The 26,694-nt window shown below is 40.8% G+C and overlaps 5 protein-coding genes across 8 annotated transcripts in view; 3 read left to right on the forward strand and 2 right to left on the reverse strand.

Annotated features, from left to right (window-relative positions):
• Positions 1-459: 459 nt before the first annotated feature.
• LOC103379815 (patatin-like phospholipase domain-containing protein 2) lies at positions 460-4,340 on the reverse strand. Its single transcript, XM_008311496.3, has 9 exons — positions 4,117-4,340; positions 3,501-3,733; positions 3,355-3,420; positions 3,067-3,276; positions 2,723-2,783; positions 2,459-2,638; positions 1,705-1,834; positions 989-1,102; positions 460-879 (listed from the first exon to the last, which is right to left on the reverse strand). Exons 1-9 carry the CDS (start codon positions 4,301-4,303, stop codon positions 552-554), a joined length of 1,509 nt encoding a protein of 502 aa, XP_008309718.1. The 5' UTR covers positions 4,304-4,340; the 3' UTR covers positions 460-551.
• Positions 4,341-4,518: 178 nt separating this feature from the next.
• On the forward strand, positions 4,519-7,548 carry LOC103379819 (UPF0676 protein C1494.01-like). 2 transcript variants are annotated; one of them, XM_017033213.2, is made up of 8 exons: positions 4,519-4,718; positions 4,848-4,972; positions 5,245-5,311; positions 5,786-5,936; positions 6,210-6,352; positions 6,457-6,567; positions 6,827-6,828; positions 7,016-7,548. In XM_017033213.2, the coding sequence occupies exons 1-8, from the start codon at positions 4,566-4,568 to the stop codon at positions 7,191-7,193; spliced, it is 930 nt and encodes a 309-aa protein (XP_016888702.1). In that variant the 5' UTR covers positions 4,519-4,565; the 3' UTR covers positions 7,194-7,548. The 2 variants fall into 2 exon arrangements, with proteins under 2 accessions (XP_016888702.1, XP_008309722.1); XM_008311500.3 differs by lacking the exon at positions 6,827-6,828.
• Positions 7,542-10,565, forward strand: LOC103379817 (2-oxoglutarate-dependent dioxygenase htyE-like). Its single transcript, XM_008311499.3, has 7 exons — positions 7,542-8,468; positions 8,565-8,686; positions 8,848-8,914; positions 9,242-9,398; positions 9,651-9,793; positions 9,889-9,999; positions 10,107-10,565. Exons 1-7 carry the CDS (start codon positions 8,316-8,318, stop codon positions 10,284-10,286), a joined length of 933 nt encoding a protein of 310 aa, XP_008309721.1. The 5' UTR covers positions 7,542-8,315; the 3' UTR covers positions 10,287-10,565.
• On the reverse strand, positions 10,391-15,324 carry LOC103379816 (nucleobindin-2). 3 transcript variants are annotated; one of them, XM_008311497.3, is made up of 13 exons: positions 15,171-15,324; positions 14,471-14,608; positions 14,148-14,255; positions 13,928-14,060; positions 13,601-13,704; positions 12,768-12,953; positions 12,467-12,557; positions 12,028-12,086; positions 11,844-11,936; positions 11,672-11,761; positions 11,391-11,561; positions 11,213-11,267; positions 10,391-11,069 (listed from the first exon to the last, which is right to left on the reverse strand). In XM_008311497.3, exons 2-13 carry the CDS (start codon positions 14,606-14,608, stop codon positions 10,972-10,974), a joined length of 1,326 nt encoding a protein of 441 aa, XP_008309719.1. In that variant the 5' UTR covers positions 15,171-15,324; the 3' UTR covers positions 10,391-10,971. The 3 variants fall into 3 exon arrangements, with proteins under 3 accessions (XP_008309719.1, XP_008309720.1, XP_016888701.1); XM_008311498.3 differs by having other exon boundaries at positions 10,391-11,066; positions 15,155-15,302; XM_017033212.2 differs by having other exon boundaries at positions 15,155-15,302.
• Positions 15,325-16,149: 825 nt separating this feature from the next.
• Positions 16,150-26,694, forward strand: part of pik3c2a (phosphatidylinositol-4-phosphate 3-kinase, catalytic subunit type 2 alpha) — a 28,461-nt gene continuing 17,916 nt past the window's right edge. Inside the window, exons 1-2 of the mRNA XM_008311502.3 lie at positions 16,150-16,397; positions 19,395-20,628. Coding sequence (XP_008309724.1) covers positions 19,477-20,628 — 1,152 coding nt within the window. The 5' untranslated portion in view covers positions 16,150-16,397; positions 19,395-19,476. The remainder of the gene's footprint in view (positions 16,398-19,394; positions 20,629-26,694) is intronic.

Here is a 26,694-nt window from a genome sequence, read left to right on the forward strand (position 1 = left end):
CCTCGGGGTGCAGCAGGTGCACCTGGAGGTATTCCAACTGCCCCAGCATGTAAACTGTTGTGTTATCTCTAATACAACCAGAGGTGAACCGGGCAGTGTCAGCGGTGCTATAGAACCAAGTGTTACGCAACTCACTGCCCTCGGATGTCCTAAGTTTGGAAGTAGAAAAACAATCTAGAATTACGGCTGGAGTGAAGCCCCTTGCAGGTCATGTGATATAGTTTTCATAACACACTGACGTAAACACAGCTGCTGGGTGGGGGGCAGAAGAGGGGGCAATACAGTTTTCACACAAGCTTCTAACATGAACTAAAATAATTTATCTTCAATTTTGATTTTTTTTGACAGAACACAATGTTTTTTTATCTCTACAAACTAACATTTGATTGTGCATATATTATAAAATAAAAGGGAAAATCCTGAATTGTGGTATGAGAAGAAAACACACGGCAAAACACACACGGTTTGCATTCAATTTATTCAACTTTCCACATTTTGCTTCTAATTACAGTATGAAAAATATTTACTAAAATGCAGAAACGATCAACACCTCATTTGTTCTCCTGTTTTCTCGAGGTTTGCTCCGACGCAATGTTCCGAATCAGCCCCATGGCTCTGCCCAGACCCCAGCCTCCGCCGGTGTCGTTCGGCGATTCTGTGTTTGCTTCCCCAAATTCTGAGGCGTGGCAAATAGATGGTGTGGGGGGAGGAGTCAGAGGCATGTGGTCCACCTCACTGTCTGTGTGCCAGGGGAAGACCAAGCTGGGTTTGGGTGTGTTTTCAGGGGTGCCAGGTGGAGTGTCTGCACTGTCTATTTCTTTATTGGACCCATTCAAGCCTAATGGCAGACTTTCCAGACATCTGGACAGAGTGGACTCCCTGGAATAGACAAAAGAATAAGGAGAAGCACAAACTCTTTACTCTTCATTTAGGCTCTGACGAATGCACGCATCAAAATAAGGACAAACCGTATGATGTGAAGGAGTACCTGTCATCACCGTCATCCACCGTGTTCTTCTCTGAGGGTTTGTACAGTATCCCTTCAGCCATGCCATACAGCCAACTCATGTCTTTAGGTACATCTGAGATCCAGTCCACCAGTCTGGAGAATCAGTCATACCATCAGTCATAACATGCAAACTCCAAACAGAAAGACCATCAGTTACCATTGGGGCTCTACCTAGTGACCTCTATGCAGTAAGGCAAAACCACCATTTTAAAATACTGGAAAATAATCATTTAAAATATGTAAAAGAGTTGCACAGGGAAAAAGAAAGAAAAATAATGACTGATAGACTGATCATTGTTAGGTCTACAGACTTATTAGCCTGTCTGCAAACAGATTATCTTTATTTACAGTTCAGCTCAAAAACAGGAAAAACAGTTAAAGAGCTGCAGCATCCATTCAGTTTAATGCAGGACACATGACACCAGCTAAGAGCGTGGAGCAGTAGGACTGGAAACGATGTTTCACTTTGTTTAGTCACCACAAGAAAGTGATCCAAGTTTGTAAAAATGACTGTGACATTCAGGACATGTACTGAGTCAAGGAGGAACGAGAAGAAAAAAAGAACAAAAAGAAGAGTAAGATTACAGTTACAAGAAAAGGAATGAAAAGAAAAGGGAAGAGAACACAAATATGAAGAACAAGAAAAAGCGGCAGAAGCCTGAGAGAAACTGAATGATGGGATGTTGGGTTTTTACCTGCGCGCGGACACAACAGGCAGCGATGGCAGAAGCTGCAGGTACGAAGTGACTTTCTTTGGTAGGTGTTCAACCACGTGGGGCGACAGACCATCAGCTGAACGTGATTCTCTACAGGCGTCATACAACGCTGACACAATTAGAGAGGAAGAAAAGAAAGGTTTCATTCAGGCCTTAGTGCTGCACGTGTTTTTTTACTGTTTTACAGTAACCTTCTGCAGCCTGACGTCTTTATTCCTGCCTCAGCTCTGACTCCGCATGTTGTGCATCACTAATAGTACAAGAAGCCAAAAAAAAACACATTTTAAGAACAAAAGCGTCTCTGATATCGGCTGGTTCAGCCGACAACACCGATCACAGACAAACGTTCTCACTGTAATGTCCATTAAACTGTGCTCTCATTTAAATGAAGAGTTTTTAGCCAGGGTTTGGCTACAACAATCCTGGGTTTATTGTAACTTCTGTGAGATCTGCTACCAAAAAAAAGTCATACACAAAACTATGACAAATGACTTTAATGTAAGAGAGAGAATGTGAAGAAACATTAATACAAAATATTTTCTTTATACTATTTTTACCTGTTTACATTTTTGGACCAGCAGCTTTAAGGTTTGATAGTGGGTTCATTTTTAATTAAGCAGAATTTTTTTTTTCAAAAGCACAAAAACAAACACTGGCAAAGTACAGTAATAGCAACAACTGACGTTGGACATTTGTCCATTGGGTGTTCAAACGTGTGCTTCACTTCACTTACCTCTTCTGATGTGGAGTGGGAGCTCCTCTGTGAGCCCACGATGGAACCCATCCTGACCTGTGCTCCTCTCCTCTTCTCCTTCCTCCTCTTCCTCCTCCTCTGTTTTCTGCTCCAGCTCCCCACATGCAGGTGAGGACGAGTCTGTCTCCAAACCTCTTGGACTTTCACTAGTTATCAGATCTGTGGTAGTTATTCCACTGGGTGGCTTGTCGTCTCTCAGTGATCATCATTTTCATCATCATTAAAAAAAACCCACGTCCTTACTGTTCTCATGGAGGAAGCGAAGAGCATCTTGATAACCATTTTGGCAGAATTTACACATGACCTACGAAACCAAAGAGTTCTTTGTGAAAACGAACAGCATCAACCCCACGTCAGGATACAGTTACAGGGATAGGAAACATTTGTACGATTATCTGAACTAGGAAAATCTGAAATATGAAAAAATGTTTCCATCCTCTGCCCTAATCATCACTTATAAAAAAAAATATATACCCAAATCAAATAGTTTTTCATGTTTTTTTTTTAATAAAATTATATGATAAATCAGTAATTATTTCAGCCAAATGAAGTCTGAATAATTAAAAGCACAATCCACAGGGTCTCACCTCGGCCTCAGGTGGAAAGAAGGTGCTGGTCACTCTGTAAATGTTCTCTGAGCTGAGGTGGATGCTGACGTTGTTGAAGCGCACCTCGTGCAGGTTCATGGTTCCTGCAGGAGGACAGATGTCACTCTCACCAGCGTAGGCCGAAAAGGTCACGGTGTTCTTCAGGTAACACCGGGGCAGGTTGTCGCTGACGGCACCGTCCACGTAGTGCTGAGGAGGGTTTGATGAACCGGGTGAATGTTAGAGTCTGAAATCAGGCCTTGGAGACGAGTGGACCGTCACACTCACCAGTCCTCTGTAGGTGGGTGGGACCACGCCGCAGTAGAGAGGAATAAAACAACTGCACAATAGAACCTAAGACGAGAGCGAACGGAACAATATAGATCTACGTTTCTGGATACGGCAGCTCACACTGACCTGTCAGCCACACTGACCTGAATGAGCTCATCCCTGCTGCCAAAATCAGACACCAGGACGTTCTTCCCATCAGGCATTCTGGTCAGGGACACGCACAGTCGTCCAGAGGCTCGGACGTGAGCGTCTTCAGGGAGTGATTCCTGCAGAGAGGTCTGAACCATGTGCAGCAGGTTGAACGCCGGGTGTAGAGGCCCGAGTCTGTGCCTTCTGGCCTCTCTGGCCATGGACATCAAATCTGCACAGCAATTTTCTGCAGGAAAAAGAAAAGAATTGTCTGAAAAGTGAAAAGTTTCACAAACAGAGTTAAAGATTAATCACAGCATCAGCACAGAGGGCTGAAAATGTCAAAAAAAAAAGGCCGCTCAGTGGCATTTGTAGTGTTTTTCTCTGCATATACATGTATATATACATACATACAACTGATTATGTGATGATGTTTTCTGTGATTCAGTCCTGTTATCACAGCCACAGTTTGTTGTGGACCACAAAAATAAATTTCAAGTACCACAAATGGCCCCAATGCCAGAATTTGGAAACACTTGTTTTATTCTTCAGTGGGAGAAAAAAAAAGTTAAAGATTTTTTCAATGTCTTTGTTTCTATGACTCTTGGTAGAACGAGACTCGGTGGTTACCCAGAGGGATCCCAGTGGCGAGAGTCGCAGCCATCAGAGCACCTGACGATGAACCGTAGAATTTAGAGGCGTCTTGTATGAATCGCGGAAACCGTTCCAGGATACAGCTGCTAGCACCGACGTAGTAAATCCCCATGAAGCCGCAGCCTGCGAAGGAGATGTCCCACTCCTTGGACAAGTCAAACATCTTCTCCGGATTAATCGAGTTTGTGACTCACTTATTCCTTAATCTCTACCCATCGAACCAGTAAAATCCATAACACGGGTTTAATTGATTGCTGCACCCCACCGCACCGTTCCTGGGTGAACTGCTTTCCTAATGGCTGAGAGAAGGTCACATGGGGCGTCTGACCTTTCCCTCCCAAAAAGGTTAACGACACCGTATTTAAAACCTCTGAGGCTGGGACACATTGCTGTCAGATTCAAGTCGGCTTTTTTCGTACGCTAAAATGAGCATTCCCGTGGTGGACTTTGGTGACTACAGCCTGGATAAACATGACGTTACCGACGAACGGCTGCAGGAACTGAGCCAAATGCTGGGAGCAGCGTTTACAGACTTTGGTTTTGTGTTTTTAAAGAACACGGGGATCACCCGGGAGGAGGTGAAGCCACAGAATCAACGGTACATTACAGTCGCTTCGTCTGTAAAGTTAACGTTTGTAACATGTTGGTCTGTTGTGTGTGTGTGTGTAGGTGGAAAGTGCTATGGCTGTGGGTCTGAAGTTCTTCAGGTGGAAAATGCTATGGCTGTGGGTCTGAAGTTCTTCCTGCAGCCTGATGACATGAAGAAGCCGTTCTCCAGGGGGACTTTCCCCGTTGGTCCTAACCATGGCTGGGTGTCAGCGGAGGCAGAGAGGTACAGGACGGTTTCTAAGTTTGATGAAAGCTAAGAAAAGTAGCCGTAGTGTTGGACAGGAAATGCTGACCGGAAATGAATATGACCTCAGTTATTTATGTTTCATGCTTCTTCTTCTTCTTTTTTTTTTCTTTTTTCTTTTGCTATCAATAATAGACTATGATAAAAGTACTCGCATATTTATATAGTTAAACTGCATGACTTCCCCACGGGCTCTGAAAGCAAGTGCTGTATTAATTTAATCACTCATAATCTTTTGTTTTTAATTCCAGGTTAAATCCTCTTCGACCTGGAGACCTGAAGGAATCCTTCAACATTTCATCGCTTCATCCTGACATAGTAATGTTACCTTTTCGGAAGATATTTTAGTTGTTTGTTTGTTCAGTGAATTGTCACCATAGATGAATAAATAGCTTCTGAGTTGTATTGTGTTATATGAGGCCCACTGTAACGATTAGATAAGATATTTAAGTTGATCACTTCATCAGGCTGATTAGATTTACTCCTCTTACCAAATACTTGTCCACAAAACATTCCAAACTATCACTGATTTGTTTCATAGTTTTTTAACAAGCCTGAAAGAGTTTCTTGAAGATGTTTTACTTCTCAACCAAGAGCAGACTGTCTTTTCAGGTAGAACTTTTCCAGTCAGTCAGTCAGAACCAAGAAGCCTCTTGGATTAGAGGTGAAACGGTTCTAAAATGACCTGGATGACTGAGACTCATCATTTGTTTAATTTCAGGAAAACAAGTACATGAATGACTTCTTATTTAACGTTTGGTTGAGCTCACATGCCTTTCATCTCTGTTTTAGAAATGGCCGTTATCTGTGTCCAATTTCGAGAAAACCCAGGTATCTTTCTTCCAGCGCTGTAAAGAGTTGAGTCTGCGGGTGCTGAGGGTCCTGGCACAAAGTGTTGGCGTGGACCCGGACGTGTTCCTGAATGCACACAAGTCTATAGGAAGTATGTACACATCAGAGCAGGGAGTACAATTTTCCAGATTTGTTTTGTATTCATTTTTGTCTGTCTTTAGTCGAATGTTTTAGGTATTTGGTTAAATAGCACACTCCTGTTTGGTAACCCTGAGCTAAAGGTATTATTATTATTATTATTAGGATATTTACGGTTTAGTAAACAGAATGACTTGTTTTTTTTCCATAGCACTAATTTTGTACTTTCTCACTAAAGGACCTAACACTTTTACTATATTTTGTATTATTATTGTGTTTTCTGCAGCTTCTAAGAATGGCTCAGCTCTGCGGTGTCTGTACTACTCACCAGTAAACAGTGACAAAGTAAAGGAGAACCAGGTGCGCTGTGGAGAACATACTGACTATGGCAGCCTCACACTCTTGTTCCAAAGCAGTGAAGGTCTACAGGTAAAATTTACACCTTAATATAAATATCTGCAAGTGGAAAACTGTACGTTACTAAAATCTGCTGTTGGACTCAACATGCATGTGGATCTAATTAAAATCCTCAGGTCCTCACCCATTCTGGAGAATTCATCTCGGTTCCCTGTATTCCCGACGCTGTTCTCGTCAACATCGCTGACTTGATGCAGCGTTGGACGAGTGATCAGTTTGTCTCAGTGGTGAGTAGAGAACGAGTTGTATTTCTACGGTCATTCCTTGAGTTACATCAATGCCACAGAGCTTTTCTTTTTTTGACCGTCACTTGGAAAAACATACATTTAAAAAAAAAAGAGTCAAAAATAGAAGTACAGACAGAGGTCCTTAGACGAGGCAAAGAACTGACCTGCAGATAAAGCTATTCCCCCAGAATTCTCCAAAGAAGGAATTGTGCAATGAAAACACCAGATTAAAATTGATTTATGGCCAGACAGTGAAGAGTGGTTCATGCTCTTGCCTTACAGCAAAACATCACTGGTCTGTGTCCTCAGCATGAACGTTTTTCCAAATACTTGCGTGAATGTGCAGTTTTCCTTCTTGTATACTTCCATTTATGTTTTTATTCATCTTAAACCATAACATACAGTGTATTCTCAACTCATGCTTTGGGTTGTTTTTTTTTTTTCCCAGTTGCACAGGGTTGCTGCCCCCTGCTGGAGACTCTAGTACACGGCAGTCACTGGCTTTCTTTGCTCAGCCTGACGATGATGCATTGATAACGTGCTGCGATGGCTCCAACAAATACCCGCCAATCAGGTCACGTGACCACTACATGGAGCGATACAGCGTTACATATGGAAAGTCCTAAAATTATTTTCGAGTTGTGTGAGTGAAGTGAGGTTAAGTGGAAGGTTTAAAAGGCAACATGTTTTTAATGTTTTAATATTAGAATGTAGTTATGTGTAAACAGCAATGTCTAGTAAAGGAAAAAAAACATTTACTTTATTGTCCACATTCAAACTATGAACATAACAGATGTTAGAGCAAGTTTAAAATTAAAGTACAATAACAACAGACTGTACTGCTTCGTTTTAAAATAAGGAAAGGAAGGAAAGTGAACGACTGGTCATTGTGCTACTGCACACAACCAAATGTGACCTCTGCTTTTAACCCATCACCAAAGTCAACAGGGGGCAGCATTACGCGCCCGGGGAGCAGTGTGTGGGGACGGTGCTATGCTCAGAGCACCTCTGTGGCAGCTGGTGGACTCGAACCTGAAACCTTCTGGACCCAAGTCCGCTTCATTAATGTCATTCATGAACTATTTTAAAATGTATTTTCACATATGGCTTTTAGTCAAACACTGGGTAAAATCCCATAACGACAACATTGTAAAGGTGTTTGGTTCAAAGAGACTTAAATGATGTTCATAAATTACGTAAGTTGATCAATGATGTAGACACAAGTTGTTAACCATTGGCCAAAAAGAAAAATTCACTGAAATGTGAAGGTTTTGTTTGTCACACATGTCTTATTCATACTTAGTGTGCCTGAAAAAATAAATAACTTGTCAATATTTATTATGTTTGGTGCCTGAGTGAAATAACCCAAGGTTAAAGGAGACTCTGCTGGAGAGAATAAGGTGCAGCCTGCAAAGGGGGCGCTCTACCAGCCAACTCTTATTAAAATCAACTTGTGTGAAAGTGTGACGTTTCAACGTCACAGCGGACAACTTCTACAGAAGATGGTTAAATTAATAAAATGAACCGTGGAAACCGCCACTTTCGAAGAAGACACTCCAGTTTTTCGACGTGGGGAAAAAAAACATGCCAATATCACGTGAAACCACAGAGAACTGTTTTCCTATTGGCTGGGAGAAGCTCGTGGGGAGGGGGCTGCGCGAACCCTGTTAACTTATAGTAGTAGTTCAGAGTTCAGTCGCTGGGATTGATGGTCAGATTGGAGTCTCCCTTTTTCGTTCGGTCGCAAAATGAGCATTCCAGTAGTGGACTTCGGCGACTATGGCCTGGATAAATGTGATGTTTGTGACGATCGGCTGCAGGACTTGAGCCAACAGCTGGGAGCAGCGTTTACAGACATTGGCTTCGTGCTTTTGAAAAACACAGGGATCACTCAGGACGAGGTGAGCCCAAAAATGTCTTCAGAAAATAACCCCTTTTGCTTTTAGGATTATTTTCTGCAATCTCCTGCTTTGGTCTGTATGTGTCTGATTGAACAGGTGAACACTGCTATGGATGTGGCCATGAAGTTCTTCCTGCAGCCTGATGCAGTGAAGAAGACGTTCAGCCGGGAGACTTTCTCTGTCAGTCCAAATCACTGGGTGTCAGTGGAGACAGAGAGGTAGAGCTGTGTCTGCACAGTCTGCTGCCAGACATAAGGGTTTTATTTAACCTCGATAAGCACTTTAAAATTCACTGTTTTTATTTCAGGTTAAACCCCGAGGGTTTCATTTAACCTCGATCAGCACTTTTAAATCATCACTTTCACTGTTTTTATTTCAGGTTAAACCCACTTCGCCCTGGAGACCTGAAGGAGTCTTTCAACGTTTCATCGCTTCATCCTGACATAGTAAACTTACCCATCAGACACTGACCTTATTCATGTTTATCAACAGTGTCCTTGAGTGACCTGAAAGGCGCTTTTAAATAAAATGTATTATTATTATTAACAATCAGGGTATTGTGAAAATCTCCCTCTAAACCAGTACTCAAATAGTGGGGCGGGCCCTCCTGGGGGCGCGGTGATGTGGTGGGGGTGGGGGGTTGAGGGGCTTCCAATGGAATATGGCACACTGGACATAAGCGTGTGCTGAAACTCATACAGTGGTTTGTACAGATGCAGATATGCTAGGACAACAATTTAAGAACTCTAATTAATTGTTTAATCTTGTTTCAGAAATGGCCATCATCAGATATTGTACCTGGATTCAAGGAAACCCAGGTATCTATCTTTCAGCGCTGTAAAGAGTTGAGTCTGCGGGTGCTGAGGGTCATGGCCCACAGTGTTGGTGTGGACCCGGAAGTGTTCCTTGATGCACACCAACATATAGGAGGTATGTACACATCAGAGAAGGAAATACTATGCTATAAAAATGGTTCTCAAAGTCAGGTATGTGTGCTATGGATGGTACGTTGGCTACCTTTTGTGGTACACAGGTGATTTCTTTTAGCTGAGTTTTATTTGAATTTTTAAAAAGTGTGAATATTATATACTGGAAACACAGAACCACTGAAAACAATGGCAGACAATACCTTGATCTTGGCCCCGAAATATGATGGATGTACTTTGATGGTATTTTTTGCAGATCCTAAGAACAGCACCACCCTGCGGTCTCTGTACTACTCACCAGTAAACAGAGACCATGTGAAGGAGAACCAGATACGCTGTGGAGAACATTCAGACTATGGCAGCATCACACTGTTGTTCCAAAGCAGTGAAGGTCTGCAGGTAAAATAGAGTCAAATGAACACCACAACTGTTAAACTGTTTATGTACTGAGTTTAAAGTCTGTTGAAAATCCTAATCCTAATTTCTCCCGTCAGGTCCGTGCACGTTCCGGTGAATTCATCTGTGTTCCCTGCATCCCAGAAACCGTTCTGGTCAACATTGCTGATATGATGCAGCGCTGGACAAGTGATCGGTTTGTCTCTGTGGTGAGTCGTGAAAGTTTTATTTGCAGGTTTTGTGAGGAATTAAACAATTTAAAAATCAGTCAAATCAAAAACCAATGTATTTTGAAAGCGTTTTTTTTTTTGCTCAGCTGCACAGAGTTATTCTGCCCCCTGCTGGAGATTCAAGCTCACGCCAGTCACTGGCTTTCTTCATTCAGCCTGACGATGATGTTGTGATTACTTGCTGTGACGGCTCCAATAAATATCCTCCAATCAATTCCCGTGACCACTACATGGAGCGTTTCAGTGTATCGTACGGACGGTCCTAAAATTTATTTTTCTACTTATGTTAAAGTTCTTTTAGAATTTGAATTTCCAATGCGTTGGTGTGTGTCTGTGCACTGTGTCGTAAATGAGGAAAAACAAAGCAAACTGCAAGATCATCACTTTATTGTACACATTCAAACCACATGCACATTTGACTCACTGAATGCTGGTGGTGGATAATAAAAAAAAATCTGCACTTTTACCTGATTGTTTTCTGATGTCTGTAAAAATACTTAATAATTAAATCCAGTGTTTAGTAGAGACAACATAAATTATGCAACTATAAGAAATTACACACATGAAAACATACATAGGCACAAAAATCATTCAATTAAATTCATACTATAACATCTGTGAAATGTCCCTGTTAAAACATCTGATCATAAAAACAATAAAACTGGACTTGGAGGGTTTTCAGATTTGTTTCACTGCAACCAGACTCAATCACTGCAAGTTGCAGACTTTCTCAAACCCAGTGTCCATGGAGAACAGAGGTTGATCCCAAGAATAAAAATCAAACGAGTGGCTCATGTATCAGAGTTGAGTAAAATTAAATATTTTCAATACAGTCCATGAAATTTACTGTCCTAAAAAACAATTGAAATAATGGCAAATGCAAATACACGCACACACACCAACACACACACTGACTGACATTCATTCAGCACACACAGTGGTGAGGTTTTGCTAAGAGTGTCCTGGCACTGGTACATCCTGCTGCTGGTGACCGGGCAGCACTGGCTGGTTGTTTCCTGGTACAACTGGTGCTGGTTCACCTTCCTCTGCTGGAGAATTACAGCACATTTGAGTTTCATCAGAAAAGTCATGTGGCTACTTAAAAAAATAGGTTTAATAATTCCATATTTTTTGGTTCACTAACAAAAATATATGGTTTACATGCAACTGACTCACACAGTAGTTTACTCACATTTAACCTCGGCTGTTTTGCTTTTAGCTTTAAACGTTTCTATCCCTTCAACTGCCTGAGAAGAGAAAATAGAAAACATGTTTGACAAATTGACAAATGAGTGAAAGCTCTGCTCAATGCGTCCTCTTGAAGGTCCCAAACTCCACCGTATATTCCTATTAAAATGATTTTTATGCACCTTTTGTAACTCTGCCTTCTGGGCATTGAGTTGTTCCTGCTTCCTGTCCAGCTCCTCTTTCTGTTTCTGCAGCTCGACCGCTTTCACATTGATGTTTTTCTCCTCGTTGGCCAAACTCTCCTCATATGCCCTCAGCTCCTGCTCAGTGTACACAGCCTGCTGCTCTAATGTCTGTGCGAACAAGACAGAAGACGGCAGGAAACAGAGTGTGAAGAAGAGGAAAACGGAACAGAACCTAATTTCAGTTTTCTACATTTTGTTTATTATAACCAACATCTTACCTCCCACTCATCATTTTTATTGAACTCGGCCTTTTTAGTGGCATCAATGAACTCACTCAGTGACACCAGTCTGTCTTTGTTAGTGTCCACCTAAAGCAGCAGTAAATGAAAGATGTTATTAGTCGACTCCTGGGCACCACACCACGTGTGTGCAGTGACAGTGGTGCTTCACCTCGTTCATGACATGCTCTCTCATTCGGAGTCTCTCCTCCTCCATCTCAACCATGTCGTCTTCTTCATTGTCAGAGTTGTACACCTTCTTTAGCTTCAACACAAACACGGGCATGTCATTTCAATATGTCTTTGTCTCATAACTCGCAGAACCAGACCAGTTTGAAGAACAACGAATTACAGACCTCTTTCGTGAAGAGAGCTTCCAGCTCATTCTCATCAAAGAACCCATCTCCATTAGTGTCTGCATTAAAGGATTAGATTAGATTTATTGATACCACACTGGGCTAATTGTCATGTTGCATCAACAAAGAACAGACGTACAGTGGACTGTACAATAAAGAAGACAATCATTGAAGTCACTTTTATGTTGAGAACTGTTTACCGACCTTAAGTTTTAATGTTTTTATGGATACATGGAAATAGTGCTAGTCAGTCTTAGCCACATTGTTTACTGGAAAGTAGGAGAAATTACTGTATTTTCTATTGAAATGGGAAAGCTCTGCTCTCTTTCTGTTCAGCTGTCTGTGTGAACTATGCCCAAAGTTTTATATTTGTAATAATTTAATCTAGAGATGTCAAATATTAACTTTTTGGTTTTAATTGGTTATTGATTATAGTTACCATGTATTTTGAAAAAAGTCTTTGCGTCAAAGCTCTCTGGGTCCAGACCGTCCTCCTCTTGCCACACCTCCTTAAGCTGGTCTTCACTTCCCTGCAGACACAGACAAGGGTTGACATTAGCTTAGCATTAGCTTCAAATACCTAGCCTCTGCCTCCATGGTTATTATATTTTGTCCCGTGAAGTAAAAATGAATTTGTGGAACAGTAATGTTCCGATATAATGTCAATATAGGACAACAAAGAATAGTGTTGCCCATAAATTACTACTTCTTAATGTAGAGCATTACTGCAGGAAACTTACTGGATGGTTGACTTTGGGATGGTCCGCATGTTTCTTCTTCAGCTCCTCATAATGCTGCTCCTCCTTCTTGCGGTCCTCCTCATCCATGTTCTTCAGATGTTCTCTCCTTTCATGCTCCTTCATAATTTCATATTTCTTGAACTCTTCGTGGTGGGCCTTGTCAAAATGCTCCAGATCGTTCATCGTCTGGGAATTCACATTTAAGATTGACAGCTAATATTTCAACAAAATCCCTGGTCCTACACGTAATGTAGACATGTTTAATAAGTAGTATATATAAGTTTAAATATCATACTACACTTTAATATGAAAACAAGTCACAAGTCAAAGTCCCGCCAATAATTTGACGACAATTGGTCACAACAAGTCCCGCCAATAATTTGACGACAATTTTTGAGAATTTCCTTATTCCATAACCTTCAGGTTACCCTCTGAACTGTGACAGTTCACTGTCAGATGAAAGGCTTTCCAACAAGGCACATCTGTATTTTTATAATTTGTGCTTCATTAAAGGTCGAGAGCAAACAAAATTCGTATTCATCACCCTTTCAAATGTTTTTGAAACATGGCAGCACAGGAATACCAAAGTTGCCTGCTACAAACACAGCTGTTTACAAACCATAATACCCTTTAGGTTCATCCATGCTAATGTTAGCACAAAGTCTTACACACGATGGTCATTACTGTGATTAGAGGTATGACTGTGTCTACATAATAGAAAAACAACCATGGTAAACACGGTATCTTTGAAAGTCAGCGTGACTTTTAACATGGACAACTTTGTCAGATATTATGAAAACATGTGTTGAGTGTTTGAACATCACTGCATGTACCGATTTGATGAGACGTTCCAGGTCCTCCACTTCAAACTTGTCTGGGTTCACGTGGTTGAGGTGTTCAAAGTATTTGAGCAGAGCACGGTTGTTCACTTTCTGTGCTGCGGGAGAGACAATGGTGTAAAGTTTACGATTGCTGATAGGCTGACAATTATCAGCAACCAAACTAAATCTTTTTAGACTAGTCGTTTACAAATTCTTTAATCACAACCTGATTCGAGCTCAGTACAGATCAGTGTCAGCTGAGATGGGTGTTTAATACAATGAAGTAACTGATGGGATTTAGTTGTTCAACATCTTACTGCCACATGAGCAGCTACTTACTACTATCCTTCTCCATGTCAAGCTTGACTTTAATGAGCATCCGTAATCTGTTCATCTCCTCCCTCTTCAACTCGTCCAGCTTGGTCCGCAAATTGTGGTGGACAAAGTCCAGCTCTTTGGAAAGTTTACCTTGCTGCAAGCACAAATCAACACGGTTCAGCTCATTGCCATCTGCTGCTGCCAGTGACAGTGTTGCAAAATAATGTGTCTGCAAACATGCCTTGATGTCATCCAAGTTGGCGTTTTTTAGCTTTTCTCTGAAGTGAGGGTCCTTCTCCAGGTACTCGATGACCTCCCGGAGGTAGCGGTCGTAGTGCAGGCCTGTCTCCTGAAACACAGTCTGTACGTCAGTGTTTGTAGTCATACATTGCACTTTGGTGCTGACCTTTTTGGGTCACAAAATCTTTGCTTCTGAAACATAGTATTTTACACACTTCTTGTCCAAACAGGTGCAGTTTTTCCTTGTTAACATGTTTGTGTCCGAACAGCTCGATTTGTTAAGCAATATCCACTGTTTGCTCTCACTGTTTGCGGCTGACTCACCGCACTCTGTGGTGGCTCCAGCGTCTCATCTGGAACATTTTCTTTAGTCCGGTCTGCCGTGATGGGCACGGAGTGGACACACAGCCCCAAACTCAGGAGCAGCAGCCCACAGCACGCTAACGTTTCAACATTCACCATCTGTGAGGGTACATAAATAGTGATACAAAATATATATCTAAACAGTCAATATATGTGTACTCTATAGCTACAAGGATTCAAAACCAGAATGAATGTGACTTAGGACATTTATGTGGTTGTCTAGTTGCCCACTACTGACATATACACTTTAACTTAGGTCTAACCTACACCTTTTAGCCTGTACAACCACACATGCAAGGCTGAATGAACTTGATCTTCTTAAACATGGCGAAAATATGTGACCTAAATATGATAATGACTTTAAACACGGAGTTGAGGTTATGCAACTTTAATCCTAAAAGCATCACTCTATGATGCAACAACGCACGAGTTGTTATGAATGAAAACACTGGTAATATATCACAGAAATTATACCAGTGTCCAAAAATGTTAACAGTTTACAAACATACAAATTACAGGCGTTTTTTCTTTAAGAGAACACAGCTATTCTATTTTGAAATGGCAGCCCATTCAGTATCTTACAGACGTTCAACACAACCATAAGCTGGTACTGTCTAAAAATGTTAACATAACGATCGTATATACCATTTGCTGCCCTAACCTTCAGCTTTCCTCCTCTGATACTTCAGTTATCCGTCACAGGTGCCAGAGTTTTACTGCTGCTTGTTTACGGTTGTCATCTACCTCCAACCCCAGCGTCTGATGGCTACAACCTACTCAATAAAATAGGATTTCTCCTCACTATGGTAACGCCCCGCCCTAAATCCTACCATTGGTCAAAATCTGCACACGTGCTCTAGAGAACAGTCGCGTTGAAATCTGATTCGCGGCGGTATCTGTCAATTACCTGTGTTAAAGGGAGAATTAGCCATCCTCTTAAAGCTGTGTGGAGTCAAACGTCAAATGTATGTAAGTATAGACACAGTACATGGACATAGAGCCGAAAGTTAGGGCAAATTTTAATTTAATAAAAATAAACTTGTATTAACTTTATGTTATTATTAGAAACAGATATGATATGTAGGAATTAAAAAATAAAAAGTATATTCATAGAGGGACAACAGAATGGACAGTCTCTAGATTAGTTTCAATAACTCCAACAAAGTACACCATGGTCCCAAGGTATACAAAGTGGTGGGCGGGTCCCCAGAGGAGGTCTGAAACTATTATGAGGAGGACAATGAAGTTTTTTTTTTCTTTTGTTCAATGAGAGAAGAGAGGGAGGGTCGACACTAGCTTTACCTATGAAATGAAGGTGCTAAAAAAGTTTGGCAATCCTTTGAAAACCAAATGTTATTGCACTCTTTCATATAAAGGTTATTTTTAAATTAATAAAATAATAAATTAACTGATTGATTTTGGTTAGTTATTTAATTACTAGTATTTAACAAAGCAATATGATTGGTCGTGATTAGTCACAGAATTTCCAGCATTTAATCTTGATCGAACACAGGACTAGTGGAAGTCAAGCATAAATTGAGTGAGCTTTTATATTAGCATAAAATATTCTGTACGTCTCCTTTTATGTGAATCTCAGAGTAATGTGATCTCATCTGTAATACCACTAAGAACCTTTAGTGGGCGCATGTCCAATACATTCAGGTCAATGTATTTCAGCAATTAAACCCGTTGCCCACATAGAGGCGCTGTTCAGCTGTTTAATCCTCAAGTCAAGAAACGACTGAGCCTGAGAAGAGGCGTCCAACCGAATCCATCCAAACCTTCGTCCAACAACCTCAACAGGAACTGACGTCGCCTCCGTGCAAGTGGATGGAAAAAAATGCAGCTGCAGGAAAAATGGCTCCAAACAGCGCACCGTTGTTAAAAGGTAAGAAGTTATCTCCTTTTCAGAGTTATTCTGTGGCTTTAAAAGTTCCGTCCTGTCGTGGCCTGTGTTCGGTGGTTCGTTGTTGGCTCGCCGTGTCCTCCAGCACCTAACGCTTATTTCCTGCTTGTTTGTGTGCTGTTGGTAGGAGCGGAGCAGTTGCCTGGGTACTTTTAAATAATTAAATCAGTGTAACTCGGAGTACAGGGCAGTAGAAGTTCGTGTTTTGGTGCCAAGCCAAAGCTACGACTGGATATTTATTTCTGTCAGCGACATGTTTTGCTTCGCTGTGCAGTTTGGTTTACTTTAGCGGCTAAACTTAGCATCCAACAAAGTAAAAGTTGGAAACAAACGTTAGCGAAAGTATATGGAAGTGAAATATCACCGACTCGACCGGTTTCTATTAGAACAGTCGATCATAATTGGTTTAAACCTCGTTATATGTTTTTAACAATCAGTTATATTGTATTTTTAGGGCCAACGGTAGGAAAGCAAGTGTTTATTCATAATACATCGTCCTGTGTCAGGTGAGCGTCTTCGGAGAGCTTCGCCGGTGTGTTCCGTTTTTGTTAGATTTAATTTAATTTAAGTAAAATCTGAAGGAAAATATAACGAAAATATATAAAGAGAGAAAAATAATGTAACGCAAACTGTCATTGCTGATGCTATAAACATATTGTGCTAGTTCTTCGTAATCAAGTAAACATTAAAACAAAGTAAAGTAAACAAAAAAGTAATTAGTTGCTAATAAATCATCAAGTGGTGGACTAACAGCTTAAGATTCTACTCTTTTTAGCTGTTTGTTTACAGGATAAGTATAATATCATATAATATAATAATTCATAGTTAGGAAATAGTTAGGAAATACATACTAGGACTAAGAATATGCATTTACCCATTTTTAGACATCTAATCACAATATTATGGATGTAATATTGTACATACAATTAGTCTAATTTAAATTGATAAATGGATTGTAAGGGTTTTCTATATGTTATGTCTTATTCTGTTGTTTTGCTCCTTTAATCAATACACTCTTTTCATATCCTTGATGTGGTTACTCATTTTGTCTTTAAATGGTGTCCTGTACTTTGAACTGTTACTGGTGGTTTTGCTAACATTTGCACTTTTGCGTTGCTGTTTGTCAGCAAATCACTTGTGAGACTTTTGTACTCACAGTTAAAATGTCTTTTGAAGCTATTACACACATAGCTTATTTTTATTTATTTGAATTATATATATTTTAAATACATTTTGTCCCAATATATTTATGCTATTGCTCTTATCTTTTGAGTTATGAGTTTGAATAAAAATGTTCTACTCAAATCGCTTAATGATTGTATGCAAGCCTGATAAAAGGCTTACATAAATCAGCACAGTTACAGTATGAAAGATGATCAACAAGTACATACAAGACAAAAAGCAAATTTAAAAACAACACATACTGTGAGAGAAGACAGGTGTTCATGAGAACCCATACAAACCACATCAGGTGGTTTTGCACAACAAGTCTCTGTTTACACACAAAATGAGGAAACCGTCCCTGTTGGTGTCTGGCTATGAGTCTTAACTTATACACTTGTCAGCTGAGAAGCAGTGACCTTTATCACAGGGATTTTAAAGTGACTAAAGAGTAAAACCTACAGGTGCTTTTTTGTTCAAGCTATCCAGTTGTCCTTCAGTTGATACTACTTGTTTCCTTATGCAGTATTCTTAGTTTGCCTCAGATGCAGACATACTGTTACTTTCTGCTAGTGTTAGCACAGCTGATCATACAATCCCGGACTTTGATGCTAACATAATGCTAACAGACTGAGAAAAAGCTAGAGGAAGCTGGAGACCCATTGGGTTGCTTAGCATGCCAAATTCCTCAGCTGCACAATAGTGCTAGGCTAGCCCGAGCACCAGCAGGGCCAGCCTTCACCACAATGGGAGGGGAAGCTCATGAGAGGCCGGCGACGCCTGGAGGGAGAAGGAACTCACTCAACTCCGGGGATGTGATCGTTCAATGAAAAGGCGTTGTGTCATTTCAGGACCACAAAAAAGTCTTTTCATGAAAGTTTTTTTTCCCTCTGGTGTTTTAGACAGGACTTTGAATACTTTCTATATTTAAGATGATCAAGAAGAACATGTTTATAAGTGAACAACAATGTGTAAAAGGCTATATTGAAGTCCTAAAAAAAACTCCTAGGGGTTTTGAAAGACATGATGGACAGGGGTTTTCTTCCTAAAGTAAACAATGTTCTAGTAAGGGACAAATGAGCAAAATAATTGATAATGGAAAGAGGGAGTTCACATATTTGTAAAATAAATGCAATGCCAAAAATGTTGTAATTCATGTGTCTCCACCTCGTTGTACAGTGCTCAGTTTAATCCTTCTTCTGAGGTGTATGATCAAGCCAGCTGCTAAGCAAATAATTATGTCAACATAAAAAAAGAGAGAGAAATGCATCTACTTCGTTTGAGTCAGTAACTACATGACCACACTGATGACCTTGACTTGAAAACAACAAACTATGCAATTATTGGCTTTGCATGTGTTGCAAATGAAAACCTGTCAATAAACAATGGAAGCATGGATTCTGGGATGGATGAGATGACAATCTGCTAATTGAGAGATAAAGATATTTCCTCAGGCCCATGCTCTATATGGAATTAAATCAAAGGCTTAACTATTTACACTAGATAACAGTCAAATGTTGCAGACGTTATGGTTCAGTTGTCTATCTCTCTGTTGTTGGTTGATTTCCAAATATATATAAATAAAAGCAATATGTTAACAGATATTTTTAAATCAATGCAAGCAAGCATTAAAGTGTGGCATAGTATAACCACATTTTGCTCACCCTTATCCATAAGCTAAGTCACCAGTCTTACAAAGTTCTTAACAAAGCATCTGTGACATTTGATAGGACATGTAGTTGTTAAGTAAATATTAGAGACAAGCCGGAACGTATGTGGTGTTTGTGTTCTTACGTATTGTCTTGCCCTTTTTTGTAGGTGTTTAATGCCTTGCTGCGCAGCCTGTTGAGCCACACTGAATTAAAGGCAGTTCCACTCATGGCACCTTCCAGTTGACAGAATGGCCCAAATATCAAGTGGTAATGGGTTCAAGCTGGATGTTTCCCAGCCAAGAGGGGTTGTTGGTAAAGAAGAAGCCCTCCGTATGGAGGAAGAAGCTTTGGCAAAATTGCAAAAGGAGAAGAGACACACTCCTTCATCTTTGTATGCAACGTCCACATCTTCCTCAAAACCAAAACTATCTAAACATGCCAATACTACTTCCCAAATCTTGCCTTCTAACAGCAGATCAGAAAAAGACCTCATTTTTTTCCCAGAGACCAAGAAGCAGGATGAGCAGGCTAGGTTCAAGGATATTGATGTGGACAAACTGACCAATGAGGAACTTGAAAAGCTCTTACTGGATGAAAACTTTGGGGCTCATAGTAAAGTTTCCCGTCCTTCATCTTTGCTGGGGTTTAACCTCAGTGCCTCCTACCCTGGTAGCCTCCCATGCAGTTCCTCTCATTTCCAGGGCAGCCAGTGGACTCCTGTTCTGTCCACTCCATCAAACTCTAGTGTGTCCACTCCCACACATCAACCCTCCCCTCTGTTCCCCACTGCTCCCTATCCCAAACCAGGCACATTTCAAAATGGCTTCACTCCAACTATAACACCTTTTATGACCATGACGTCGCAGCAGTCACCCTTCATGACCTTCACTCCCATCCAGCCTGCTGCTGCCATGGTGTTCCCTCAACCAGCTGTAGACCCAGAGATGGCCAAACTGTTAGACAAGATTGCCAGCACCTCAGAATACTTGAAAAATGGCAGATCAGCGAGCACTGAGATAGATTCTACTCAGGTTGGCACCGCATCTCTGGCACCCGATCCAACACCCCAGCAGGCTGCCGGAACTGAATCTAGCAACAGTCACATTGATTGGCTAGATCTGGACCCATTAGGAAAACAAAAAGCTGATAATAAGGAAGAGTCACTGGCTTCTGGGTCGACCACAGAGGCAGCCCCAGGTGTTCCTGCTGGGGATCCATGGGATGCTGTGCTCGAGACTGAAGGAAACAACGGTAGCAGCAGCAGCAGTCCCCGACTGGAGGTGAAGACACCGCCGTCATCTCGTTCACCACATAGACGGGTATCGTCTGGAGCTGCTGTCACTAGGAGTCACTCACTCAACATCCCAGGGACCTCTGCCCAGCACAAAGCAAACAATCAGGTAGGAGTAAAATTGTAGAGTTTTTATGTCATAAAAAGCAGTAGTAGTAGTAGTAGTAGTAGTAGTAGTAGTAGTAGTAGGCAAGGCTAATTTAGGACAATGTCACATCTGAAACCTGATAATTATGATTTGGCAAATCACATGTGAAGTATGTGTACCATTATGGAGAAATGCATCACACCCATCACATTGTTAAATATTAATTTACAAAAATTTCAACAACACTTATAAGGTAATCCTTGGTTGTAACTGATGATCTTTATGTATAACCTACCCCTGCCCCTCAACACTGATACTGTCTACTCCTGCTTAGCAAGTGGGCCTAATTTCTGGTGAGATTTTAAACATTTATTTGGGACATTGCTGTGGGCAAGTGACATGTTGTTGCTTTAAAATCTCATTTTGTTTCCTAACAACAAACAACCATCTGGTGTTTGGCTCGCAGCTCTTGGCTGTAGTGGTCAAATGAAATCTGCCCCTGTCTTTACCAGAATTGTTTCAGGTAGTACCACTGAATGAATGTAGGGTGAAGTAATGTTTAGGCGTTCAGACGTATGACGTACGTGACGTATTTTTGCTGAAAGGTCAACAAAAGGTCCTCTTCTGAGGATCTTGACTTGGTCAACTTTGTTCTGTGTGAGTCAGCAAAAGCAGCTTCGTCAACCTGCACTCCCAGTCTGTATGTCACATGTCTGAGTTCAGAGTTTCTGTTTCTGGAGAGGCAAGGCTGTTTGTTTATAATTGCCCTCTTATTTTGTCTGGGTTAGAACTAGTTTGCAGGTTCAACTGCTCTGTTGTTTAAGTCTAGCGTCTTTAGCTCGGCGCTCTTCACATTCCACTGCTCTCCTGCCCATTGTATCTGCGTTCAGTTGATGTGTATGTGAAGTTGAGATGGTATGAGATATTTGCCAGCTCCCCTTGTTCTTTCAAGGTTGTTGTAATAAACAGGAACAAGCCTGTACAGCTCCCCTGTGCTCCACAGCACCACCACAGTTACCTGGCTGCTGTAACTGCGCCAACTCTGTTCTCCTTTAATCTTGTAGTAAGGAGTGATTGTTTTTATTGATTTTTCTTTCTTTGACCAAATGGACAAATGGAAATAAATGTGACTAAATCTTATAGAATCTACTGAAAGAGACTTTTTTTTAACAATTTCCCATAATGCACCACATTATGGACTCTTTGAGGGATTACATGATAAATAGGTAGATTAATGTGTAATCTAATAACATGTCAAACTAGCTGTCTATTGTGTATTGTAGCTCACTATTCAGTGTGTTTGCAGTCAAAGGTAAGCCAAGCTGTGGTTGTAGCTCAGCTGGTCTTTGAAATAGAAAGATTTTTTTTTTTAGTTTGTTTTACCAAATGAATCCCGGGTTTGTAAGTTGAACTGTGTCACTGAGTTATACAAGCAGGTTGCACAGAGGCAAACATCAGAGACCTCTTAACCACAGCTCTGCAAATTTAATGAAACCTTAAGCAATGTGGACGGTCATTCTGCGACACGGGTTTGAGTCACTCCACAGTTTTAAGGTGACTCTACCAGCTGAAGTGTTGTCCTTGTCAACAATGCTAATGTGTTCCTACTCTTTTTGGTCCAGGAAAAAGTAGTCTTATATAAAAGGACAGAGTTGGAAGGAGGCCTCAATATTGTTAGCACCTAGTAAAATGTCAACTTATCTCAGAGACATTCATTTGTGATCTTATTTATGATGTTTTCAAGTTTGTCTCAGTCTCATTTTCCTGGTTCACTTTAGTTTAAAGGTGTCCCCCTTCCTTCTTACCAACAACACGTCCCTCTCACTGCCTGAGGAGCCTGGCAGCTAATCTTTTCTGTGCAGATTTGGGATAATCAGATAAAACAGTAGTCGTAGTGTTTTTGTGTCTACCCCTGTGCTGCACATTTGCAGAGCATGTATCTGCTTGTTTCTACTTGCGTGGTTTCGTGCAGTCTCTTTTTTTTTTTTTTTTGTCTATGCTCGGTAATTCAACTATCCCTCTGTGTGATCTTACAGTAGGCCAGCATGAACTGTACATTCTTGCATTCAAATAGGCTGTGAGATTTCTGCTGCCTCCGCAATCCCAGAGACATCATGAGCTGTTTTCGATCTTTCACACCTACACAGCATCCTTCTGTAGACCGTGTCCCATTTTCCTTTTTTTAATTCTTTTGTTTCTAATTGCCCCTTAAGCACAATTCTAATGTGGGTGCCAGAGATTTAACACTGCACCAAGTGGATTGAACCCTTTGGGGGTGTAACATTGCAGGGATGCAGCACAGATTTCTGGTAAATGTGTGAGTCACAGGGCAAACAGCTTTGTGTCTCCTCTTTACCTTTGACCCTGTTTACTGACAGAAAACTGTTGAGGCCTTGTGAAAGACTGTGTGAGGAAGCAGGTATACACCGGGGTGCTGCTCAGATGAAAAGATATTTTGACTGAAGTAGCATTGATGTAGAAAGTGAAAACATTTAGCTTCCCCAAAAACACTCAAAAAATAAATTAGTCGAATGACTCCGGTTCTGTTAACCCAACAGTCTCCATTATGGCATTTACAGTCAGAGATTTCATTGTGTCACAGGAAGTACATTTAAGATAACCACCGCTCACTTCCTGTTCGAAAGAAGAAGTCGCTCGTTCCTCTGTTTTGAACCACTGACTGAACTTCTCTGAGTCTCACTTGATGATGAAACTTTTCTCAGAGCGCAAACTGCATTTAAAAGGAATGCAGCTGGCAGTTAGATGTTCCTGAGAAGTCACAAGCCATTACAATCAATCTTCATCTCCGCTGTAAGTGCTTCATCAGCATGAGAGCGTCACTCAGCATTTCCTACACTTACTGAATCAAGTGAAGCTTAACTCGAACTTGCTTCAAACTTGCAGACTCAGTCCCAATAAAAAAAACTAAAACTTGAGGCAAGGATTTTCAGGACGTTTGAGTTTATTTCAGAATAATTTGTGCTGTGGAAATTCTGGAGTACGATAAGTGTCATGGAAACTTGATGAGGTGTCTGATGTCTGGAAGTGGACTGTAACTTAACCCTGATGTTGAGCTTGGACTGAACACCAGTCACCACTAGCGGCTGCGCTTGGGTTTTTTCAGTTGTGTCAATGTTGATTTAGGGCTTTCCTGTGCGTAATTGACACTGGGATGTCATTCAAACTCTTCATGTTTCTTGTACGTCTGATGATTTTCTTAATTAGCCAACAAGCATTATAGTTAGCTGATGTAATAAAAGCGTTTAAAAAATATAATAAAATAATAAAAATGAAATTATCTCGTGTAAGTGTTTAAAAAAATAAAATAAAATAATAAAAATGAAATTATCTCATTCCTGTAAATACAGGGATTTTAATTTAAAAATACAGTAAAAGGAAATTAAGTTTTAATTTTTATACCTTAGAAGACAGAAGTACCAGAGTCAAGGTGTACCGAGTATCTGTGACAGGACTGAAAATACTTCACAGTTTGTGATTTCGTTTGGTAACCTGTTCTAAATAAACTTTACAAACAATCACTTATACTCTAACCTTAATTTTCGAACTATTGCTTTTAAAATGATCATCTTTATTTTATTTACATTTCAAATCTTCTGGGCCATTCCAAGTCTCTGAAAGCTTCTCCCTTAACCTGCCTGACACAGTCTCTCGTCTGCTAACCACAAGGGTAACCTGTTCTAAATAAACTTTACAAATAGTTTAATGCCTGTGTCAGTCATTAGACTCAGTAGTCATATGCCTCACAATCAATCAGGTCTCACCCTGGAGCAGAATGTGACCAGCCCAGAGATTTAAAACACTCATGACAGAAAGGTTCCTTTGTCAGATTAGAGCTGTGCCAGTTTAAAACACTCGGCAGCAGAATTATACGTTTTAGCAGATTTGGAAACTATAGAGGAAAGAAAGTGTCGGATATGTACTAAGTGTTCTTAGTCTAAAAGTGGAAGTGGAGGGAAAAATGTACCAAGAATATTAAAGCATCATGAGAAAGTTGTTGAATCTAAAAGTAGGCTCTGTGTAGAAACATCACACAGTTGCCAACTCATTCCTGTTCCAGTTTGTCATTGACCACATCTAAGGTCACAGTCACAGACCTCTGTTCACATTTCATGACCTTGAAGGTTAGCCATCACTGGCGTTTGTTTGATCCCTCTGTGTTACAGTGGGTCTCTGGTATTACCGGCAGCTTCAGTACAAGGAGAGGAATGATTAAACTTTATTCCCAGTGTGACTCAGATGGAGCTGTTCCCATGACGGCAGTCACCAGTAGCTCCCTTTTGGTTCCAGCAAAATTGATTGTGCCAGTTATAAATGGAGGCCTGTCCTACTGTACAGCATGCTGTGCGTGTTATTGTGTGATCATGTAACATACCTTTATTGGATTATCTGCTCAAATTGGTTGTTTAAGTAATCCTGACTCCAAATACAACCTCTGCTAACACAATTTTAGTTTTTCTCTCCTCATGCACCTCATTTTTTATTTCATAGCTTTTTGGTTTTCAAAGCCTAAAAAAGGAATCAATCATTTCCATTTATATAAACATATTGGTTGTTGCACAGACACAGACACATTTCGGTGTTTTAAATAAATAATAGTATGTGAAAACATTAACTGCATTTGAAGAGACAGAAATAGGGCAGAGATTCACTTTCTTTATCTCCTTCTTGCTGGGAGATGCAGGTGTTTGAGTCTCAGGCTTTTCCCAGCTCCATGCAGACTAGAGGTTTCTGTCTCCTGCTGTTATGTCAGGTCAGCTGGGACATCTGAGCAAGAAATCTCAACTGTGGCCTGGACTCTTTGAACAGTTGGGTGTAAACAATAACACTGTTACTGTCACCTGCTGGAAGCTCTTCATCCTGGGAATCAGATTTTTACAGCATGTCCTCATTACTTGATCCCGTGAATGACAATGTTTCTGTCCAAGGATGTCAGCTCCACCGGTATAAAGGCTCTAACTTGTGTAATGAGTGTTGGCCTTTAGAAGTCAGCATGATTAGAGTATATTGTGCAGTGGCAGTTTTCCACATGCACAAGGATTATAGCTGCAGCAGCCCTGTCTTGTGCCTTAGTCACTAGGTTACACCTCTGAACAATTGATCCACCTTTTGCTAAGCTCTGCCTTTTACCTCTCCTTGTTGTAATAATAACGGACAGATAAATGTGTTCAACTGAAGAATACATTCAGTTAACGATTAGTTGTCAAGGTATTTTGGCCACGTTCAATACTGATACTACTGATTTCATACAAAATCTGTTCTATAAAAATCCAACATTCAAACTTAACTGAAGCTATAAAGGGGCTGCCCATTGTTTCGTGGCTTGTCATCAAAGAGCAGTCCACTGCCCTTGTGTGTCCAGTGTTGATTTCTGGTAGCTAGTTGTTGTTGCCTTATGGATCTGCAGTCTGTTCTGCCATTTGGATGCTTGTCAAACCCTTATCGTAATGAAGTTGTATCCTTACAGTCCCCGTTGCACAGATGAAAATATCAGATTGTCATTCTGTATGGGCTCATATTTATCAATAAAAACAACTATTAAGGCAGATATGAAGCCTGGAAAATCTGAATCATTACATCCCTAGAGCTTACACTGAGTGAAAAAAGACTCTCAATAACTTCTATAACAGTTAGATAAACCCAGCAGTCATCAGATGAAACAAAGTTCCATCAAACTCCTTCTCCAAGAAATCTCCAAAGAGATGATCGCAACATTGCAGTGACATTCCAGACATTTTTTTTCCATCCCTTCCTCCACTGCTATGTTGACAAATTGACCTCACTGCAAGTGATGTCAGAGTCACAGACTTCCAGGCCGTGACTGAGCACTTCTGCAGATAGCACAGAGCAACGGGCAAAAAAAGGGGCGGGGTTCCTTCACTTCTCATTTCCTTTGTCACAGGAAGCACATTCCTTAGTCACTGGCAGCGAGACTGCCGTAAAAAGCTGAGCATTACTGCAAGTTCCTGGCAGCAGACGAGTATCCAGGAATCTCTTTTAGTAACTCCCTGGGGTGTTGTCTTAGAAAAGTGTGAGTCTGTGTGTCAGAGAGACGGACGGTGAGAGAGG

The sequence above is a fragment of the Cynoglossus semilaevis genome, chromosome 6 (assembly GCF_000523025.1).
Source record: "Cynoglossus semilaevis isolate Cse_v1.0 chromosome 6, Cse_v1.0, whole genome shotgun sequence".
NCBI classification, from domain to species: Eukaryota; Metazoa; Chordata; class Actinopteri; order Pleuronectiformes; family Cynoglossidae; genus Cynoglossus; species Cynoglossus semilaevis.

Excerpts from the sequence above, each read along its gene's own strand:
- LOC103379816 (XM_017033212.2), bottom strand. Across the intron at positions 14,061-14,147 it reads CCAACTTGGATGACATCAAG|CAAGGTAAACTTTCCAAAGA; the intron begins GCATGTTTGCAG and ends TTGTGCTTGCAG. Across the intron at positions 11,268-11,390 it reads AGAAGGCAGAGTTACAAAAG|GCAGTTGAAGGGATAGAAAC; the intron begins GTGCATAAAAAT and ends TTCTCTTCTCAG.
- LOC103379815 (XM_008311496.3), bottom strand. The coding sequence starts at position 4,303 with ATGTTTGACTTGTCCAAGGAGTGGGACATCTCCTTCGCAGGCTGCGGC. Across the intron at positions 3,734-4,116 it reads CGCCACTGGGATCCCTCTGG|AAAATTGCTGTGCAGATTTG; the intron begins GTAACCACCGAG and ends TTTTTCCTGCAG. Across the intron at positions 3,277-3,354 it reads CACCCACCTACAGAGGACTG|CACTACGTGGACGGTGCCGT; the intron begins GTGAGTGTGACG and ends AACCCTCCTCAG.
- LOC103379817 (XM_008311499.3), top strand. The coding sequence starts at position 8,316 with ATGAGCATTCCAGTAGTGGACTTCGGCGACTATGGCCTGGATAAATGT. Across the intron at positions 8,469-8,564 it reads CAGGGATCACTCAGGACGAG|GTGAACACTGCTATGGATGT; the intron begins GTGAGCCCAAAA and ends CTGATTGAACAG. Across the intron at positions 9,399-9,650 it reads TGCACACCAACATATAGGAG|ATCCTAAGAACAGCACCACC; the intron begins GTATGTACACAT and ends TATTTTTTGCAG.
- LOC103379819 (XM_017033213.2), top strand. The coding sequence starts at position 4,566 with ATGAGCATTCCCGTGGTGGACTTTGGTGACTACAGCCTGGATAAACAT. Across the intron at positions 5,312-5,785 it reads CATCGCTTCATCCTGACATA|AAATGGCCGTTATCTGTGTC; the intron begins GTAATGTTACCT and ends TCTCTGTTTTAG. Across the intron at positions 5,937-6,209 it reads TGCACACAAGTCTATAGGAA|CTTCTAAGAATGGCTCAGCT; the intron begins GTATGTACACAT and ends TGTTTTCTGCAG.